General features: G+C 53.6%; 5 protein-coding genes across 5 annotated transcripts; 1 reads left to right on the forward strand and 4 right to left on the reverse strand.

Moving 5' to 3' along the window:
• Window positions 1–7,363: 7,363 nt before the first annotated feature.
• Window positions 7,364–8,469, reverse strand: ERG3 (c-5 sterol desaturase; the record flags this gene model as incomplete). The annotated part of the gene is made up of 2 exons (XM_049390312.1): window positions 7,364–8,150; window positions 8,201–8,469. 2 exons carry the CDS (start codon window positions 8,467–8,469, stop codon window positions 7,364–7,366), a joined length of 1,056 nt encoding a protein of 351 aa, XP_049242165.1.
• A 710-nt stretch (window positions 8,470–9,179) lies between these two features.
• On the reverse strand, window positions 9,180–10,014 carry J4E84_007733 (uncharacterized protein; the record flags this gene model as incomplete). The annotated part of the gene is made up of 2 exons (XM_049390313.1): window positions 9,180–9,773; window positions 10,009–10,014. 2 exons carry the CDS (start codon window positions 10,012–10,014, stop codon window positions 9,180–9,182), a joined length of 600 nt encoding a protein of 199 aa, XP_049242166.1.
• A 1,181-nt stretch (window positions 10,015–11,195) lies between these two features.
• On the forward strand, window positions 11,196–12,513 carry J4E84_007734 (uncharacterized protein; the record flags this gene model as incomplete). The annotated part of the gene is made up of 2 exons (XM_049390314.1): window positions 11,196–11,199; window positions 11,237–12,513. 2 exons carry the CDS (start codon window positions 11,196–11,198, stop codon window positions 12,511–12,513), a joined length of 1,281 nt encoding a protein of 426 aa, XP_049242167.1.
• Window positions 12,514–15,105: 2,592 nt separating this feature from the next.
• J4E84_007735 (uncharacterized protein) lies at window positions 15,106–16,683 on the reverse strand (the record flags this gene model as incomplete). The annotated part of the gene is made up of 2 exons (XM_049390315.1): window positions 15,106–16,306; window positions 16,484–16,683. The coding sequence occupies 2 exons, from the start codon at window positions 16,681–16,683 to the stop codon at window positions 15,106–15,108; spliced, it is 1,401 nt and encodes a 466-aa protein (XP_049242168.1).
• A 1,355-nt stretch (window positions 16,684–18,038) lies between these two features.
• On the reverse strand, window positions 18,039–20,818 carry J4E84_007736 (uncharacterized protein; the record flags this gene model as incomplete). Its single annotated transcript, XM_049390316.1, has 3 exons — window positions 18,039–20,218; window positions 20,264–20,700; window positions 20,748–20,818. The coding sequence occupies 3 exons, from the start codon at window positions 20,816–20,818 to the stop codon at window positions 18,039–18,041; spliced, it is 2,688 nt and encodes an 895-aa protein (XP_049242169.1).
• Between the last annotated feature and the right edge of the window lie 1,054 nt (window positions 20,819–21,872).

The following is a 21,872-nucleotide window of genomic DNA, read 5'->3' on the forward strand; positions in this document are numbered from 1 at the left end:
AGGATGTAGGACGGATCGCTAAGCGACCAATAGCACCATCTTTGGGCTGCCATGCGCCGAATTCCAAGGCGCCCTCAGACTCTTTCACGAAGGCAAATGATATTGGCCATTGTCTGGAACGATCAGGGTACGTAACTTCGCCGTCTTGAGTCGCAAATGACGTTAAATACGGTGCGACTAAGCTTGAAATGCCCGAAGCCTCACTTACACGCGCTGCCTGGCTACGGACACTTGACACCTGAATCCGAGTGTGGGGTTATATCCGCAAATCGGGTACGATCTTCACTCTCCTAATTGTCGATCCGTGTGTCTACGCAGGTCCAGAATTCAAGATGCCATGACGTAGGCCCGCCAACACTGCGCGAAAATTGGGCTTGCCTTGGTGAGGCGTCATGATAGGAAAGTTCGTCGCATTGGGCGAGCACATGGATAGGGGTGCGATGCTGATGTGGATTGGAGTGGGAGTTGGAACCGGCCGTGGGGTGGGATGCCTATCACCCCGGGGCCTCAAGAAACCGAGGCATCGATTCTCGATGGACGGAACATGGCGTGATGGAACTGATTGGGCTCAAGGATGCGTTTCAAATCAATGCGGCTGCTTGCAAGGTCAGAAACTTGAGGGTACGTCTACGAAGCGTGGGGAGGGCAAACTGTTGGTCGACGTCTCGACAGCAGCAAGGTCGTGCTTGCCAGCGGCTATGTCACTGCTAGCGCACAACTCGCTGCCTCGCGCCCAACCTCCAACTTGACCCTCTCGCCTCCACTCTCTCAACGTCCTCATCTCGACACGTGGTACAACGTGTGCAATTCGCACGGTCTTGGTTCTCTACCTATGTCACTGTGGTTGTTTTTTGACGTTGGCCCGCGTTCGCAGATGACCGCAAAGGCCGCTTCCAGCGCGCATTGCTGTCTGGACCAGGACCGCGGAAGCCCCTGCGAGGGCCGAGGGGCACTCCCGCTGCTCTCGTCAAGATGCCGGTCCTCAGCTCGCACCCCCTGCCTCGCTCGGTTGAAATCTTCCGGAAGCAGCTTACCGTCTCACCGGGACCCTCTTTTGTTACCCATGGAGTACCTGAACATGGTAATTCGAGTCAGTCGATGTAGCTCTCGCCGACTTTGGCAAACTCTATGTCTTGTTGATGAGCTGGCCTGTCTCAGTGTCCAGGCATCTGAGTCGTGCGTACTACGGTTAAATCTATGCGAAAGAGAGGTCTTGAGAACACGAACGCGAATTCAAGCGGGTCAGGCAGCTTCCAAAATTGACGCGGCTTTGCAAAACTCGTCGGTGGGCCTGACGGAAACTCAAACATACGTCGCATTCCCGGCCAGAACGCTGCACATTGGTCGCCACGGCGAGACGAATGGCTAATGAGAGGCCATAGATGCATGCTCCGTACAGCAAGCACACAGAATGCCTTGGACGACAGGAAAACACCATTACAGGTCCGCTCCATCATGACGGCATCCGCGGAGCCGACCACTTTCATCATCATACATCCCGATCCCAGCACTGCAAGATCTAATCCACACATTCTACCCTGAGATCTTTCTTGGGACATTGCATATGCAATGTGTGTACCCGTCCCCAGACACATGACTGTGTATCCCCACTCACGCGCTGCGAACGTGTGGTCTGAAACATACGCAAAGTTACACGGCATAAACCAGCTCGCTAAATTGGGCAGCCTTTCATCCTGCATCGAATCGCAAGTGCCGCCTGCAATATCGTTCTGCGGTGCTCTTCGGAGAATTCTCAGAGCAGATGCAGGGCTTGTATGGTGGCGGAAGACTTCGTCTGCATACTCGTCACAGCACTTGAACCTTAAACGCGGAGCCATCGAAGAAAATGGGAAAGCCGGGCGGCGGATGTGGTACTCGCCGTGAGTACGCGACACGCGCCCCATGGTGCATCAACCTCAGATACCACGCCTTCATCTCTGTTGGTACGTAACTGCTCGTATTGTCTTGATGCATGTCTCACTTTGACAGGTAAGTAACCTCCACCTGTATCCTGTCAGATTGCTGGTGCTTAGGCGAAATGAAGACTTGACAGGCGGATAGAGTGGAACACGTCCTCTTCGAGACCGCCATACATACGAACACCTGCTCTACCATTGGTCGGGTTCTTGTACCTAGCTCACAAACCTGCGGCATCTCAGTCACAATACGAGGACAGCTCGACCATGGGTTCCAATGCATCCTGCAACCACATCCATTCTTCTAGGTTACACAGTGTCATGGGCGCTTCACCCCCGGCCCTCGGCTCTCCATACTTTCACAGAGAAAGCGTGGTCTCGGACATGTCTGTCTGTATGCATCTTCCCCTGCATGGTAGATGGCCATTTGTCCACCTCATGTTCGGTGGACTATCCCGACTGTTCGGCATGCCGATGCCATTCTCGTACGTCTTGTTTTTTCGTCTATGGCTATTGCCACTCCCGAGCCGATTTGTCTTCAATACTGCCATATAGGGAACGCCTCCCGCAAACCCGGTTCAGCCTCCCTGCAATTCCGATTCCATGTAGCAAAAATAAGCGCAGTCGTACAGCGCTTGCTATTGTGCTCTAATGGACCGTTCGGGTGCGAGTAAAAGATGAGAATCTCGGGAGCCAGGGCGCCCTGTCTGCATATGAAAACGTGTGCATATGCTCGCAGCAGCTTTCCGAAAGAGCATGCGCATGCAGACAACGGACTTCTGGGAATAATGGAGCCAGGGTGTCGTGTTCCTTCTAGCTCGACCTGCATTCGATGCAGGAGGCCGGTCGGGACGGGCCTTGGATGGGCTGGATGCAGAGTTGTATTACTCCAGCTGAGGAACAATGAGAGGCGACGTCGGACTTGGCGAGAACGTAGGTATCATAAGCGTGGGGTTTGAGTGGCTGTGAGACCAATATGGAGGACGAAGATCAGCTGATCAGTCCAGCGCGCGTGACAATATGATGTTCAACGTCTCGTACCAGATTGAGGGAATCTTGCAGAACAGGAGTGTCAGTCGCCCAAGGCGTAGCCGTCAAACCTGTCAGTGAGCACCGACCACGCCTGAGTGTCAACCTTCAGAGCCGTCAAATCATTGACTACATCTGCAATCATAGCGAGTTTGCCGAAACCTTTTCCGAATTATGCGGTCTGTTCACAGCATATCGTGTACTCAGTAAAACTTACCGCACTTCCAAGCGAATGATGTGCTCTACGGGGCTCATCCCTCGCTACCTCGTTCACGACTGTGCTCAGGCAATACCATCGGCTTCCAGGAACATGGCTGGAATATGATTGAGATGCATCTGGAAGAATCAATATTCGTCTCCTCGGTGGCTGATATCGTTTGTGCAGCTTCATTTCCAGGTTTCAGAGCGGGTGACCAACTTCCGTCGATCAATGCTTCTGCCACATTTCCACAACAGGCTTTAGAAGCACTCTACATAACGTCTCCAACGTTGGAAAATCTGGTTGCACATATTCTCAGTCGTATTGCAGCGCTCGGGTCGAATAGTAAACATCGAGTATGTGGCTAGCTACCAACCTCAGAGAGCCACTCTATAGCACTACGCCCCCAAATCTAACCAATGTACCAATTATCAAGGGTCGCTTTAGTGGCATGTCTGCACTACCATTCGTATTTCAGTATACGAAAAGTACAGCAGCGTCATTAGCACTGCAACAATGCTCTGATGGTGGTGGTAGAAATGGCACTGCATCACATACAGCACGACATGAACATCCGTCACGAGAAACAGTAGTTTCACAGCAATACGGTCGTCGCAAAGCAGCATAGCGTACAGCTAAGCATAGGAAGACTCACTGCAGCCCGGGCTCAGCATAGGCCGACCCGTAACCGGGATATCTCCTAGCTTTCCGTCAATCAAGATAACACGACTATTGGGGCAAGAAGCCAGCAGATCCATTTAATGCCATACCAGCCGTAGTGTACATGATGATGATGACACCGCGCATGTATCTGTACATGCATGCAACAGGGCGAGTATCCTCTTACTATGATACCTTACAATGTACATGTATCAAGGTATGCGATGCATCAGCCGCTCCATACCATATGCTAAGCCAAATCCGACAAGCTACAGCGGGTGCACCGTTTACCATCATGTACGTCCAAGGCGAGACCGTGCGCCACACGACTCCATTCCTCAAGCATATCGTTAAGGTTTAACTAATGCGAGTAAACTTCAACCCTGAACCGAGATACGTGAAGCAGAGTAAACCAACAAGAGACACGTATCTCATCGGTGACACCGATGCACAACGAAGGACTTCATGATGATCTCGCCATGTACCGCCATGGTACCGGGGTATATCCACGCGCTCCAATAAACTGGCAGAACACGTACTATGTGATCATTCGATGAGAAGAATTGTCAACGCTAATACCTTCAATCTTCCCCTCTCAACGACAGTCCCGCGGCATTGGTAGCTGTCATAAGACGCGCATTCCCATGGTACCCGTAACTGCTAGCGAGAAACCGGGGGGCGCTCTCAGCTATCTAGGTACACTTCGCCACAGCAATTCACCCCGCAAAACGTATATCCCAATCAAACCCCCCAACCCACCAAACCAGCCCTTGGCTCAGCTCGATGACCACCCATGTAACGGCACATCCGGTAACCTAAATTCTAGCCTCGCAGTACATTGATCCACACAGCGGTGAGAAAGGCGAGTTTGTGGTGTGGCGGGGGTGTCCCCAGTCCGAATCAGGAAGTTGGTGTGTGGAGGTGTGGGTGAGAATTGCTTTTTCGCATCCTCTCGCCTCGGTCCCGTTTCTCAACGTTGGTACATGTTAGCGAGGGCATCCTGGGAAAAGACTGGGCAACGGAATTGCGAGGCACATGGCGAAGTGTTGGTCCTTTCTCACCGCTGGTTTTGCGTGCGCGAGGCTTGTGACGCTGATGCAGCTTTCGTTGAGGGGTGGGTGGTTGTGGGAGAGAAGAGGATGCCCCGCGATTTTTGGGAGATGGCCGACTGTTGCTGCTTCTCGTGTCTTCAGAATCCGCGGAGGGCTTCAAGATGGCCCGAAGATCCGAAGTGTACCTAGATATGCTAGCGCTTGACAAATCTGCCTGTTACGGAACGGGGCTGGGGGTCGGCTTCCCCGGGCGCATGATCATGACAGAATTGGGTGAGGAGCACATTCAGTTTCTTGAGATGTAGGCGGGAGAGGTTTTCCTTTTACTGAGGCGCATATGCTTGAATGCAGTCCATTCGTAACAAAGGTTCATCGCTATATGCGACTCTGCAATGCCATATAGGCCGAGAATCACTGTATACATATTGTTAAAATATGGACTGTGAAGACTCTAGTCATATCTCTCCTCCGCCTGCGAATAGTAAACTTGAAACTAGTTGGCTACGTGTTACTCTCTAGCACTGTCGCCACCTCATTGGGAGAGAAACACTGTAGGTGCATCCATTGCTTCCCTTCTCCCACGCTCACTAGAAATGGAACGATAGTACTCATATTTAATACCATCGATATTCAGGTATATAGATGCTCACACTATCATCTACTTCCCTACATCTATCTTTACATCTGCCCATCAGTGCCACTCATCATCTACTCACATCTCCATTATTCTATCAACCTCTCACTCCTCCATCCCCCAAACGTCCCCAACCCTAAACCCCACTGGAAAAGGATCCCCACTATCCACCAAAACCTGCCTGTACCCTGTAATCCACGCCCTCCCTTTGACTCTCGGTAGAACCGCCTCGTGATCCCCAACTTTTGTCGTACCCAAAATACTACACTGAAACTGTGTCCCCACAATACTCTTATGGGTAAACCTCTGCCCAACCCCCAACAACCCCTTCGCATGCAACACCGCCATCCTCGCCGAAGTCCCCGTCCCACACGGACTCCTATCGAACCTTCCCGGACTCACCACCACCGTATTAACACTTGCCAAACTGCCATCTTCCTCCTTGACCACCGGCCCCGTAAACTCAATCGCACTAACCCCCCTAATCTGCTCATTCGCCGGATGAACAGGTTCATAAACCTGCTTGACCCTTTTGAAAATCCTCTGCCCCAATTCCACAAGCCGCCTCCCATGCCTATTCTCCACCCCAATCCCCAGCCCCAATTTGCCTACATCCACAAGCACGAAATACATGCCACCCCACGCAACATCCACCTCTACAACGCCCAAACCCTCTACATCAACTTTAAGCCCCAACTCCTGCACGAAAGCAGGAACATTATCAAACTCCACACTCCTCACCTTCCCCGCTTCACACTCTGCCCTCACCCTCACAACCCCCGCCGCCGTATCCAACACCACACTACTAACCGGCTCTTCCATCTCCAGCATCCCACTTTCCAATAACACGGTGGTAACGCAAATGGTATTGCTCCCGCTCATAGGTGCATACTCGTCGCTCTCCAGAATGAGGAAACCGGCGTCGGCGGAGGGGTCGCAGGGGGATAAGAGCAGGTTCATGCATTGTGAGACGCGGCCGAGCGGCTCTTGCATGAGGCGTTGCCGGTAGTGGTCTGCGTTGTGGAGGAAGTATTGGAGTTTGGCGTACATGGAAGGGAGGTGGACTGGGTCCGGGATGCCGGAGGTTATTACGTCGCCGATTTCGCCTTCGGCGTGGACGGTTGTTATGTGGATCATGGGGGAGGGGGGTTTGGGTTGTAGGGGTTGAGAGAGGGGTGTGAGAATGCTCGAGCTGGAGGGGGTGTTAGTATGTGTAGGTATGTTGGATAGGGATGATATGTATTTGTACTGACAGTTTAGTGATATGATATCGTTTCTTGTATCTCTTTCTTGGATTCGATAAGTTGATAATGCTTTGTATCCAAATTCCACACAACCGGCGCCTGGAGGATGTCCCTCTACAACGTAATATCTTGACAGACTATATATCACTCCAGGGATAAACAGAGTCAGCGTACTATCAGACCCTATACACGACCCACACAAATGTACTCGTAGGGCGTGCTGAGCACAGCCAAGTGCTGAGATGCATACCCCGCTTCCTACAACGAGGGGTCAAGCTTACCAACATGTCAAAGACGAACTGTGTTTATAAGCACACTACTACGAGTAACTCAGATCAGCGGGCCTGAAAGCTGCATGTCGACGATATTACTATTAATCTTCCAAGAGGCGACTCTTTCTCCCTAAGTTCTACGATATTACAAATAAGGACTTTGCTCTGCAAAGCGAGACTGCTATACTCAAACTTTTGATGCAGCGAACGCAAAGAATGGTATGTACACGCAGAAAGAGGTAACTGATGACGATCGGCCTGCAATCGCACAAGCATGTATACACCTTAACCCCACCCATATCGTAACGGCGTCTCAAATTCAACCCATCTGCAGTATTACGCAGCCGGGAAGAACGTCTAGCGCAGCTTCTTCGTCTCAGAAGCATATGTGCGATCGTTCTCGTCACCCTCAACTTCCTCGACCATCTTATCGACGGCCTCAGCTTGCTTCTTCCACTCGCTTTGGCACATCTTGAGTTCCTTCTGGAAGAGCTCGTCGTTGGGCTTCCTGTAGCTTCCACCAAGACGGTCCCAGAGCGTTGTGTATTGACCGTAGTTGTAGTTGAAGTATAGGTGGTGCATGGTATGGCAAGCAGCACCGTTGATGATAGGCGAGTTGTGCGCGTATTCGCCGTCATGGATGAGGACGGTCCAGATGTTGACGAAGACGAAGAGGAAGACGTATGCGAATTTCGAAAGCGGGAATATGAAGGGGAAGATGTGGTAGGGAAGGCCCTGGGCGTAGCCGTCGGCAGGGTGGAACGCGTGCGAGGCGAAGGGCGTGGGCATGATCCACTTGTGGTGCGGCTTGTGGACGTGCTTGTAGACGCGGGGGTGGTGCAGACCGCGGTGGATCCAGTAGATGGCCGAGTCGGTGAAGAGGAAGAAGAGCGGGAACTGCAGGTAGTTGTACCAGAGTCCTGGGCCTTGGTCTACGGTGTCGTATAGCTTGGAGTAGCCGCGCACTTCCAGCAGAAACCACGGTACGGTGAAGATGGCCATGATGGGGAAGGCGATGTTGGCCTGCTTCATCTCGAGCTTGATCTGGTTCTTGAGGTATCGCGGGTGGTTGAAGGTGGACTTGTCGAAGACGAGGAAGTACGAGGCGCCGGCGAAGACATAGTATACGAGGACACCAAAGAGCCTGGAGGGTTGTTAGAGGAGAACTACGTAAAAGGCTGGGGCAGCGCATACCATGTGATGAGGTACAAGGACACGGCCTGTCGCCGCCAGTCGTCGCGTGTCCATTGGCTCATGTAGGCATACTTGGAGGGCTCGACGGAGAAGAATTGCGTCGAGGGCTCGTACTGCCAGGTCGCGTGCGGAAGAGCAAAGCCCGTGGGCTCCTCTCTAATGCTCGAGATCGTTGCATTGCCGACGAAAGAGGGTGTGGAAGCGGGAAGGAGGGTTGCGTAGAGAGGGTCGAAGAGAAAGGTGTCTGCTAGTTCGAGGACGACGTCCATGGCTATTCGGCTGGGGCGAGGAGACGCCTCGGCGATCGGCGGATTCAGGTACGGAAGGCCTGCGATTCGTGATGTTTGAGGACCAACGAGCGCACACAATGCAAGTACACGTCACAACAAGAGACCGGCAATAAGAGCAATGCAAAAAGAGCAGAGTATCTAGGATAGAGTATAAACGAATGTGGGGAGGCGAATGCTCTCGTTCAAGTAGGTAGTCATAACGGCAACGCTGCCATTTATCGGCGATAAGTTTTTCGGCGCCCCGAGTACAAGCGTCCCTGAGGGAAATGTCGCCAGGGTCCATGTTAACTGCTTTGGTTCCTCAACCGTCGACGTTGTGCCAATCAAGCGTCAAGACGGCCGACTAGAGAGGCTCACGTGACTACGCATCACAATCTCGCGCGCCGGAATCGACGCATCCGCTGGTTCCGAAAGTGGACTGACAGCCCTACAGACGCTGCCCCTTATCAGATCTTCTCATCCGATCCTCGGAACATGCTCGGACGGTGACAGCACGGTTGACACGCCACTCTTGCGCTTACAAACCGTGATTGCGCGTTTTGTGGCGTGCATTGTCTTGACTGGTAGTGAGAATCATTTATTGGTGGTATGGAAGATTTGAGTCTAGGCGGTCTCGGCAGACCCTCTTGTGAGTCGTATACAGCTGATGCTCATTCGTCTCTATTCTATACCAGGCCTCGACAACACAATCACTTTGCCACAATGCTGACAACGTCCTCATCGGCCACTACATGCCCTAAGCCCACCTTCTGCGGCACGTGCCTGGCACTCGCGCCCCAAACCAGCGCATGCTTGAATGTCTCCTTCAGCGTCCGATGAACTTGGTCGCAAACATCTTCGATCGTGCTTCCGTGTCGTACAATGAGCGCCTCTGAGAAATCTGGGTCGTTGCCCTTCCTCTTTGTGTACACCCTGATCAACCTCAACTCTTCCCAACACCTGTCCACGACGTCTTGAATACCGAGATCGAGCTCACAGCTCATGACGACGGTGTGTGGCTCGCGTGCTAATTCGTCCAAGTGCGGGAGACCGATGCTATCGATCTTGTTGTACACGTAGAGACACTTGATGTATTTCCTGTGGTCCTTCATAATGACGTCGATGAAGTCGTCGACTGTTGCGTTTTCATCTCGGACGAGGACTTCGCAGTTGAGCATCTTGTAGTCTTTGAGAATGTTGTAGACCATCTTCTCGTCGAGATGTTTGGGCGGGACCTGGAAGTTGATCTTCATGCCGCCAGCCTTCTTGGGCTTGAGATAGATGTTCCTGTTGTCGATGAGATTCTGACGTAAGGGGAAATATTGAAGTGAGCTTACGGTGGCTCGCGGTTCAACCTGATACCCACAGCTTCCAACTCGGCTTCCAGCAATCGCCTCTGTTCCGCCTTCTTCGTAGCATCAAGAATCATACAGACAAGATCACTCGTCTTCGCAGCACTAATGACTTGTCTTCCTCGTCCCTTGCCCTCCGCAGCACCCTCAATAATACCCGGTAAATCCAAGACCTGAATCTCAGCACCACCATACTCAAGCACACCAGGAATCGCCGTAAGCGTGGTGAAGGCGTAGGATGCGGCTTCTGATTTTGTCTTTGTGACTCTGGAGAGGAAGGTCGACTTTCCTACCGAGGGGAAGCCAACGAGTGCAATACGCGCATCTCCGGATTTCGATACATCGAATCCTTGTCCTCCGCCGCTGCCTGCACCTGCAGCGGGTTCGAGGAGTTGTGCGCGGAGACGGGCAAGTTTTCTGTAGCGTTATTAGCATAGAGAGACTATATATATAGGAGTATAGATAGTGTACCCTTTCAGTAGACCAAGATGATATTCTACACTTGAGTGTCAGCACGTGATACACAGTGCATCCAGTATCGATGCAATCAAATCCGCATGTACATACCCGTAGCCTTATTCTCTGCATCTCGTTAGCGCAAATACCATCAAAAAGCACTGTTCTACTCACTCTGCGTCCTCCTCATCTCATCCTCAATCCTGGCGGGGCGTTAGCGCAAGGCCACATCAAAACTTCGGCGCTATCCCACTCTTTGATCTTCTCCGTAATATTCACCATCTTGACGGTTACTGCGCACTCTTCGCACTCGGATAGAGAGGGACTGGGGTGAGGATGAACGGTAATCGCACTTTGTGGCGGGCTGCAGTCCGGCAATATCACGATGGTAAAGGTTTGGTGTTGCAGCGCCCGCAGCCCAGCGCCATTGCTCTTCAGGCCTAGCGCGTCAGCTAGCGAACGCAAGATGCAGTGCGTCATCTGAAAGGCCATGAGCTTTCGCGCCACGCTGGTTTGTTTTGTGGTTTCTAGTGCTTAGTCTTGTTGCTTTCTTTCCTATGTTGTTCTTTTCTTACTTCTGTATCGCTTCTCGTTCCGTCTTGGAAGCATGTTGTTCAAATCCGAGGATCCTTGGCCGCGCTCGCATCACGACTTATTAGATCACTACCACGCTCAATACGATAAAGCTATCGCATCTGGGGAATACCAACCATTCTTGTATCCATGGGGGACGCTTGGTGCACTTTTTGTTATCATATACCTTCTCATCCCGCATCAGCATCGGCCGTGGCTCGAGAAAGGACGATACTTGGCATTTGCATGGATTGCCGGATTTGCAACTTACAGCAACTTATACACAAAGGCGAGGGCGGTAGCACCAGCTTTGGGTATCGGCCTGGTCAACGCATGGAGCATAGCATGGGTTGGCGCGATTATAGTGTGCAACGATGCACAGACAGATTTCATGAGGATTGAAAGGACCGGAGGTGTGTTCGGGTCAGATTCAGACCAGCGGAAAGAGAAGACACAACACGATGGAGGTGCAGAGGCCAAAGAAGATATCAAGAACCAGACCCTAGAAGACGACCTCGTCAACAGCACCTCCGGGCCACGAGACCGCCACGGCCAATACGCATGGCAGCCCTACCCCGTCCGCCCCTTCATCGAGCGCTTAGACTGGGTACTGGATATATTCTGCAACTTCCGGGGCATGGGCTGGAACTGGCGTACCACCGCCCTGCCCCCACCCCCCAAACCCATCCAGATCCAACTCGACGCCAACTCCCAATCCACCGTCCCAAAGCACACCTACAAAACCCACGCGGGCCAAGTAGCACAATTCACAAACCGGCGTCTCCTCCTCCAGCAAAACACCTGGCGCCTCCTCAAAGGCTACCTAGTCCTCGACCTCCTAAAAACAACAATGATGTGGGATCCCTATTTCTGGGGCTTGACAGACAGAGCACCACCACCGCCGCACCTCCCCTCCTGGCTCACAAACAGCGCCGTATCAACACACACGTACCACCTCCTCCTCAGCATGCTCGCCGTAAAATACGCCCTGCAAACCATCTTCGCCCTCGGCCCCCTCTTCTTCAGCGGCCTCCTCTCCCCCTCTCTCCTCGGCGCCCGCGCAGAACCCTGGATGTATCCTGAGACGTGGGCGCCGTACAGCGTGGTCTTGGATAAAGGGCTCGCGGGCTGGTGGGGCAGTTGGTGGCATCAGACTTTTCGGTTTGCGTTCCAGGAACCTAGTCGGAAGGTTATTGAGATGGTGGGCTTGGATAAGAGGGGCGTGGGCGCGAAGGCGTTGCAGCTTTTTGTGGCGTTTTTTCTGAGTGGCGTTGTGCATGGCAGTGGGAGTTATACTGCGACTGGGGAGACGAGGCCGGTGAGGGGGCCCATGGCGTTTTTCTTGCTGCAGGCTGTGGGCATTTTTGTTGAAGCTGGGGTGACGCAGGCTGCGAGGGGGACTGGGCTGGAGAGGAATCTACCTGGTTGGCTGAAGCGGGGATGGACGTTCGTGTACGTTCATGTGTGGTTTTATTACACGGCTCATCTTCTTTGCGACGACTTTGCTCAAGCGGGCGTTTGGCTCTTCGAACCTATTCCTGTCTCTCTGTTCCGCGGACTGGGATTTGGGCCTGATGCAAGAGATGGGTGGTGGTGCTGGGGCGGACAGCTCGTACGCTGGCATCGTGGTGATACGTGGTGGACGACTGGTATTGCGTTTTAGAAGCTTCCACTGCCTCCTACGTGTAAGTCAATTGTCACATAGCGTCTGGTAGATTGCCTACATACAGCACTATAAATCGAACGATAGACTCGGAAGGAATAATCCACAACGTTCAGACCCGTAGGTCCTGTCTTTCATCATCAAAGAGAAGGTTTCTCCGTTTTCACTTCCCCAGTCACTGCGAAAGACCGGTTGCCTTGCCTTGCCTTGCCTTACGTGTCCAACCAACAGACGTTTTCTCTAATTAACAGCTCACTCCCATCTGTTGGTACACGTACCTCTTACCAGTCGCTAATACGCCCACGCTTCCAAATCCCCTCTGCCATCAAAATCTCCACTACGCAAAACGACGCACTTCTCTTCCACACGTTACTCGAACGACCCTCCATTCTCCACTCTCCAATTTTGCGAAGAAACCTTGATGATGGATCCCGCCCTTTCAACAACAGAAACAATATTCAACACAACATAGCACTACCTCTCCCACGCCGCCGTCCCCGCCATGTTGCCCGCCAGCGCTCTCAACGCCAACAGATCTATCCCACGATCGTTTTATCCAAAAGTTTATGATGGGGTGAGGAAGACGGTGGGGGAGATGAGGGAGGAGGGGCAGTGGGCGGTTTGGTACTGGGTTGTTGGGCCTGGAGATGGGGAGGATGGAGGGAGGGAAGGGGAGAGGGATGAGGATGGGGTGAGGGATGACGGGAGGGAGAGAGTAGGCTGGCATCCATGTTTTAGGTTGCCTGCGAATCGGTGAGTGCGGGGAATTTGGATGGGGAGGTGGTGTGTGGTGTTTGTTTGACTGGTCGATTGGGAACTGACAACTGACATTGAATAGGCGTGTCGTTACACGTAACGTCCTCACCCCACCTACCTCACTCCCTTATCCCACCACCTCCAACACCGACACATTACCTCCACCCCGCCGCCGCTCAATCTCCTCTTCTTCCTACTTATCCACAAACCCGGACCATCACGTTTCGAACATCCTCTCTAACCCCATCGCCAATCCACGCAGCACCCACAGCCGCCGCTCAAGTGCCGACACAACGCGTCGAATGAGTTCCGTTCGTGAGGAAAGTAAGAGCGAGGAGGGTAGTCTCACTGGCGTAGAGGCGGCGAGTGAGAGTGTGAGTGAGAGGATAAGGAAGAGTACGAGTTTACATGTTAGGCCGGGGATGGTTAGGAAGTGAATGCATCCCAGGTCTAAGGAAAAGAGAGTGTATCTGATGATCGGTTGGGATGTGATGATGGGCAGATACCAGAGCAGTAAATAACGAAGCCAACTTGCGTGAGCCATTCAGTCCCGCTCGACTTCGCCCTTTCTCCTGTGATACAACAAGCCCGTTGTAAAGATGTAAATTACCAGTCTCCCTTCAGACCATCCTGTTCCTTTCGCTCATCCACCTAGTTTCTCTCATTCTTGTCTTCTTCCATCACCCATTTTTGATACAGCACAGATAAATCAGCTCTTTCCTCCGTCCAAGGGAAAACTTCGGATTGCCCTCCCACTCAACCCTGGCCTGCTTTGCATGACAGCATCCTGGCCGTCTATGCGTTTCACTCGTATGACGCGTTTCCCTCCCGAACTTTGGGTTTGTCACGACTCTCACAAACTTTCAACATGTCCATATTGAGACCATGACGGCATTACCGAGATGAAGGGCGTTTATGCAGGACCATTGTCAGTCGCAAGGCTGAAGCGAGATGTCGAGTCAGTTGTTCCTTGCAACAACACCAAGACGGAAAAGCCGTCAGCCCTCAGGCATTTGTAATACCGCCGAGTAGGTCTCAACAGAAGGATAGTGTGACGTGAATAGATGGAATGGTAATAATAAATATAGTACATACACGCGCCACACTCTATAGCACATGGCCCAGTCCAGCCCAGTCCGGTCCGTCTAGCCACACACCTACACTGCCCGACCAAACCGAACAAACAAACAAAAGACCGCGTACCGACGACGACAGCGCATCTCGCAGCAGGGTATCGGAAAGAAATTCGGAAGAAAACGATCGCGCAAAAAACAAACAGGATCTCAACGACCATGACAAAGACCCGAGATGCGATGCGATGAGATAGAAAAAAGAAACATTATGACTTTGTATGTGAGGGTTGTGCGTCGCCGCAGATATTGTGTAGTAGGTCGTGACAGCTCTTACAACAAGAAAAGTAGAAAAAAGAAAGGGCACCGGAATGCCACTCCCACCCAATCAAGCAAGCAAGCCAGAAACCCCCCAAGACGGGAACAAAACTCCTCAAACGACCAATGCAATGATGTCGAAATGCCGCTAAACCGCGTGAATCGTTCCTTTTTGGCTTTTGAACTGTGTTCTCTCCTCGTATGTCTTTGTGTTGCGTTGTACGTATGGTGGTATGGTATTATGACTGCGCCTCGATGATGGTAGGTTGCGAATTAACCTGTAGGGTAGGCGTAATGGGGTATGGTAGGTATTGCTCGTGCTGCTGCTGGTGTGAAGCGTCGGTGGGGTGATTATCTTCTTGCGTGTGCGGCCGTGTGCCTGTGTCAGGGCCGAGATGGGGATCTGGTATTTGGACGTCAAGCTATGGAAAGTTAGTTAAACGTGTTTTTACTCATCGTGTTTTGGTATACGCACTGTCAGGTATCCAGTCCGCCGTAGTGGGATTATGCGGACTGCTTCTTTGGACCCAATGTCGCGGTTCCAGTCTTCGATCCAGCGCTCGAGGTCGGCGAGTTGCTTTTTTACGCCGGTGAAGCCCGCGTCTTCCCAGAGCCAGAAGGTCGCGATGCCGAGGACGGTGTCGAGGCAGGCGCGGAAGGTGAATGGGTCAAAGGCGTCGACGAGGGTATCATTAATCTTCTTGATGAGTATGCGGAAGTCGTCTTCGGTTACGAGGGGGTCCAGGATCTCGGGGTAGAGATTGGCAAACGTCGGGGCCAGGTCGCCCTTCATCATCCAGTCGCGCTTTATGCGGATAATGCGCGTCGTGTTGTACAGCTCGGAGTCGAGTGGCACATGCGGGTTGGGATGGGGAAAGCAGGGATGCGAAGGGCCCCAGGGAAACTCGGACACGGCGTCGGCGTCGTCGTCAGCTGCAGACCCTGATCGTCTCGAGTGCAGCGAGGTGCGTCCAGAGCCGGGCAGGGAGACGCGCGACAGGCCGGCGGGCTGGTGGTTGCGGCCGGCTTCGATGTCTTTGTCGGCATGGGGCGCGGGCGAGACACTGTCCCTGGGATTGGCGGCAGAGGCCATGACGAGGCCTGGCGTAGGCGGCTGGGTGGGCGGCTGGCTCCTGCGATCACGCGGAAGGGCGATGCTGGTGCGATCGCTGATGCTGTCCTCGCCCGTGGAACGTTGGACGGCGAGAGAGCTCGGCGCAGGGCTCTGGCGACTCAGGCGGCGCTCGGGAAGCGAGAGCAGCGGGTACTCGTCGCGGCCGTCCTCCCTGGCTTGCGTCTCAAAGTCGCGCTCAATGGGGAGATTGGGGTAGTGGTCGTCGCGGCGCGGGGGCAGGGCCTGGGGCGCAGGCGCAGGCGGCGGGTTCTGGATCTGGAGGGTGCGCGGCGACGAGTTGACGGGGTTCCAGAGACGCGAGGCGGGCTGGCGCGGCGGGCCCTGGTACAGCGCGCGCAGGTTGAGGTTGAAGATGCGGTTGGTCAGCGACCAGCGGGCAGGCACTGGCGACGCAGCAGGCGGCGGGTAAGCAGCGGAGGGCGGGCGTGGAGTCGTCGTCGTGCCGGTGGTGAACGGGCGGTGCTGGGTGGTGGTGAATTCCTTAGGGGTCCCAAGGGCAAGTGGTCCATGCTCACTGCAGCATTGCCTGCCGACAAGGCGAAGTTTGCCGTGGGTGCTGTACTGTTAGGGAAGAAGGAGCAGACAGCGGGGAATCAGGTGTGGTGGATGAGTGCGCTGTACTGTTATGGCAGGACGTCGTCGTGTCGTGGTCGCCGTGGTCAGTGTCGCAGTGTTGGTGTCAACGTCTCACACGGCGGGTTTGGCAATAGCAGAGACAGAAACGGGCCATGGAATTAACTTTGTCGCATGCAGCAGCAGGAGAGGCGTCACCACGAAAGGAAAGAGCGAGGGTGCTTCCTTCTTCTTGTACACGACACGACACGTCCGCCTCGTCCGGCGCAACTTGGGCACCTCCCAGCCCAGGCTCATGAAAAAGCGCCTGCCTGCCATGGCTTGTGCAGGCTGATGACTGCCTGCCGCATCACGCTGACCCCTGCCCCTTCACCCATCCCTCACCTATCCCAGGCACTGTGCCTGCATTAGCCCGGACAATCCTAACAATCCCTAACATTCCCATCTGACTGATGTCAATCTTAAGCATACTCGACATGCATTCCTTCCCATACGGTAATACGTTGGCGGGCACACCCACGCCTGCCGTCAACGTTGACATCCGCCGTCCGCCTCCGCTGTCGCTCACATGACCCTGACCCTGACCAGACCATGACGTTGGCGCACGCCTCGAGTACATCAGCCCAGCCCTGTTTCACAACACAAATCAATGTCCACACGATCCTCCTAACACACTCTGTTCCTCGACTAACCCGCTCAATCGCCATCGTCATCGACATCGTCTTTGCCCCCATTGCTGACAATTGCATCAATTGCATGACTGTTTGCCCATCCCCCTCACACCCCCGTCAACCCTCTCAATGCTAACCCTCCAACTAACCCTCCATCCATCTCACACCGTCACGCCCATGAGTAGCAACTCCCCTACCACCAATTACCCACAAATCAGCCACATCCCCGGCAAGCCCTGTCAGCTCTTTACCCAGAACCGCGTCGTCGGGATTCCGCGCACTTGCTCCCATCTGAACAGCGTCAAGTCCGTGTGTTCGACTTGACCCCTTTTCTGGCGTTTTCTTCCGATGACTAGTCTGTATATGATGTCAGCCGGTATGTCTGTGCTGGTGGCGATGCGGTACGAGGCTGGCTGTTTGCAGCTTTGCCGGGTGGGGAGAAAGAGAGGTGGTCCACGCAGTGAGTGCGGTGGGTTGTGGCTTGCGGCGTAGTGTCGTGGTAGTTAATCTTGTGTCCAGCCTCACTTTTCCCCGTTATCCAGGATCGTCGCTCATGTATGTAGTGTAGACGGCGACTACGCTTCTCATATCCTGGGTATAACACTTTTATAATAATAACTGCACATCCTATTATTACTGCCGATCTATAAAGCACACTCACTGCTCATTTCACATTTCACGAATGGAGTCGCTATGCCGGTTCATATTGCTCTCGTATTGCTATAACCGCAGAATTCGTATATAAGTAAAATATCAACACAAATGTTCCCGCCCTCATGTAATGGTATATCCTTCGCGTTGCTCGTCGATATGCCAGTCCGTATCCAACGCTTATCGTGACCTGAACCTGACCGAACCGAACCTTCCCAAACCCGCTCGCAGAGCTCAAAAGGCTCTCGTGTACAACAACTACATAACTACCTACTAACATAGAAAGAGAAAAAGATTCTTTTGTACGGGCCCGCCGGCTCATAACTCATCTCGAAGGAAACATATCCACAGCTAAGTGTGTCGGTTAGCATTCGCCTGCATCTTCCTCATCGCCTCCCGATGCGCATCCATCATCTGTCCACTCCGCATCATACTATCCATCTGACTCGCCCGCTGCTGCTGCATGACCTCGCGCTGCTGCCTCTCCATCTCCTTCTGCCGCCGCTCCATCAACAGCGCCGCGCGCTGCTGTTCCGCAACGTGCGCAGCCGTCTGCTGCGGCGGCGCAATATCGCGCATCGTGTCGCGCCACCCCGCGTAGAGTTGTTCGCGCTTCTGCTCGGACTGCGCGCTCGAGGAGCGCTTGGGTTGGTGGCTGTCGAAGCCGGCGGGCGCGCCTTTGGTGGCCCAGGCTTTGTTTTGCCATTTTTGCGATGACGAGGGGGGTGTGCGGCCCGGGGAGCGGAGCGAGGGTTGGTGCGAGAGGGAGGGGGAGAGTTGTTGGGCTTGGAGGAGTGCGCGGCGTTGGGATAGCGTCATGTCTTCGTCGTCGCCGCCGCCGCGTTGGGAGAGGTTGGGTGATGACATTTGGGGGGTGAGGGTCAGGGCTGAGGCGCGGTTTTTGATCAGGCTTTCGCGCTTGCTTAGGAGGGTATTGCTGGGGAGGGGCGAGAGGGTGTCGAGTCTGATGGCGGAGTTGGAGCGGGAGAGGATTTGGGGAGAGGCGATGGAGGGGGAGTGGGTTAGGGATCGCTGGTTGATGAGTGATTCCTGAGAGAAGGTCGAGGTGTTGCGTCGGAGTCCTTGGCTGCTGTTCCTTTGCGTTCGGCTTCCGGTGGACATCCTTCTCGATTCGCGCTTGCTCTCGTAGAGGAGCTCGTCACTGACTGGTGTGGGCTTCTCTTCCGATCCGTCGGCCAGCATAATACCGGGTGACGAGGGCAGAAACATGTCTTCGTAGTCTGGCTTCTCAGCAGCCTCGAGATGCTTCGCCCATTCGTTCGTACGGTAGGACAGGGCGATCTTTGAAAGCTTCTCCGGCATCACGTTCTCAGTCAGACTGCCAACCTGTGATCCGCCTTGCTCCATCTGAGAGCCTTGAGAGATTTCATCAGACTTGGTAGACTTGGAGTATTTCTCGCTGCTCGCCTTGGAGCTAGACATGACCGTATCAGCTCTGTGCTTGAATGTCTGTTCCTTGGGCGAGTCTGCTGTCTTTGGGTCGGTACTAGTCGTGAGAGATTGTACTACGTCAGCGGTGTTCACTACGCTCTTCCGGTTGGGCACGGTGTCGGAGTCCTGTCTCTTGAGTCCAGGCTTTTCGAATGGGTTGTCGTGTTCGGTTCCGATTGGTGATTCGACTGGGGATAGATTGCGAACCGACAGGACATCGAGGTCGTCGTCCAGAGTAGCGGCAATAGACGAAGCGCGATCATCTTCGTCACCTCGCATTCCGTTCAAAGCTTCCTGCGATGCTACCATGTCCCTCGAGATACGTTGCCTCATTGCGGAGACATCGGAAACGCGCTTCGAGAGGCGCCTGGGCACCTCGGCATCATGATCAGTCTCAGGGATAGCAGAGACGGAGGTATTGTCGTCGTCAGTGTGCGCTTCATCTTCAGTAGGGACTTTGAACGGAAGTGGGATGACTGCTGGTGGTGGCGGCGGAGCTGTAGGGCGTAGGCTGTTTCTTTTGGCTAGAGTAGGCCTCGAGTCATCCTTGGGAGCCTCTGGAAGAGCCTTTTCGTTCTCAGCGGTATGGGCCTCGGGTTCGATTTGCTGAATAGCATCATCATCCAAAACAGCGACGGTGACGGTCGCGTCGGGCTTGGCGGTACGGCTGGCAGATCGCATCATTCCAGTTGACATGTTGACTGTTACCGCGCTGTCGTTGGGAGAGACCTCCTTCTCATGGACATGAGTAAGGTCTTTGGGATCTGACGTGGAAGATCGGACACTGTCCTCGGGCACATTCTGTCCGTTGCCATATGCAGCTTCCCATTGAGCACGTTCTTTCTGGAAGACCTCCTCAACCTTGCGACCTTGCTCCTCCTCTTCGCGGTCTTGGTCCGCCTGTCTCTCGAGTTGTTGAGCGGCAGTCTTTGCGCGGTGCTCTTTGACTAGCTTCCAAACGCGCAGCTGGGAAACGATACTGACTACTGTAATAATGACAACACCAGCCAACTCGGCTTTGATGTTCTTGGTAACCGGGTAAGTGTTGGTGTTAAGAGGGAAGATGTCATCGTTGAGGTCTGCAGAGGTTAGCAATAGTCTGCAAATAACGCACGGCAACTTACTCCAGAGGTAAAGCCAGAACTCCTTCCAGCCGGAACCAGCCAGACAGTCAATACCAAGGATCGCAGCGGTGGCTCCGGAGAAGGCGATTGAGGCGATGAGACCGTAGTTACGTGTGTAGTGACTGAATGCAAGCGAGTAGCCTCCAGCTGACATGCAACCAATAAAGATGGCACGACCAGTTCCTGAAGTGATCAGGCCACCGTCCTTGACGCTGAGGAACCACATGCTTAGGCAGAAGCCACCGAGTAGGCAGCCAAAACCTTCGGCGATGTCTGCGAAGACCAAGGACAGGACACCGAAGATCACTCCAGTGAAGAAGGCCGCCACGAAGAAGGCTCCCTGGATGGCATCCGAGACGGGAGGGTTCATCAAGTATACTATCAAAACAGTGACGGCGAGAGCGGTCAGGTAGGCAGCAGACCCGAACACGTATACCCTTCTCTATATCAGTATGGATTGATCGATGAATGTCGATGTACATACCACTTGTTCTTGATACCAATGATGGCATATCCTAATCCACTAAGTAGCAATAGCACTCCAGTGACGCCCATAGCGGGGGTCAGCTTGGGGTGAATGGGCAGTGGGTTTTTTGGGTCCGCGGAGGCACTCTCTGGATTACCGTATTAGCTACATCTCATGTTTCTTGCCACCATGTAACTTACCAGAAGATACTGGAGTAGCATCATCAGATGGAGTCGTAGTAGGAACATCATTGATAGAGCTCGGTGCCGGTGTCTCTGATGGCTTGACCGAGGAAGCTTCAGTCGATGAAGGGCGTTCAGACTCAATGCTCGAAGAGATTATTCCCGATGGAGTGGGTGTGGCAGAAGGCTGTCGAGACGCACTGTCCTGAGCCTCACGCGTCGACTCCGCGGAAGGAGTGTCATCCTGTCTACGGACAGCAGCATGAGGAGCTGCTACCGCAAACTCTAGGCATAGAACAAGAGCAAGAAAGAGAACCAAGTAGTGGCCAGAAAAGCGCATGGCGATTATGCGGTGTAGACGTGTCTACAAAGAGCCAAATGCCATGGAGAAATTACGATTAGGATTGGAACTCGCGTCTGAACGGTCCTCCGAGGATACTCGAAGAGGAAAGCGCGACTCCTGATATGCAGCGAGGTGGTGTCTGCAACAATGACGCACGAGCAAAGATGTCGAAAGAGCAAAAATCGACGTGGTAAAGACTGTTTCAAGGAGCGAGGTCGGATTACTAGTAGTAAAAAGAGCGAATGAAGAAGGAGTGTGGTAGGCACAAACGGCCAATACGCGAATGCAGGATATGCAAGTGGTGCAGACGAGATGCAGAAAGCAGGTAAACGGAAGGTGGAGGCGCACCTGGGCATATATCAGACGAGAGAAGCCACATGGGTGAGCGCCAGCATAGCCTAGACAGGAGATCGACGCCTCCTCCCGCAGGTTGCAAAAAGCGAGAGGCTTAGCGAGCACGGCCCTGTTCCTGCAATGAAGGAAAAAAGCAGAGCCCAGGAGCCCATCGAGCTCGGCGGCGTCAGAAACGGCGGCTCCTTTAGGGATGACCCATACTGCAACGGGTGTGGTGTGGTCCTTGGAAAGGTTGAAATTAAGATTGCAATGGCAGCCACCAGC

The sequence above is a fragment of the Alternaria hordeiaustralica genome, assembly GCF_023758085.1.
Source record: "Alternaria hordeiaustralica strain BMP 2776 chromosome Unknown scaffold_17, whole genome shotgun sequence".
In the NCBI taxonomy this organism is placed as follows: domain Eukaryota; kingdom Fungi; phylum Ascomycota; class Dothideomycetes; order Pleosporales; family Pleosporaceae; genus Alternaria; species Alternaria hordeiaustralica.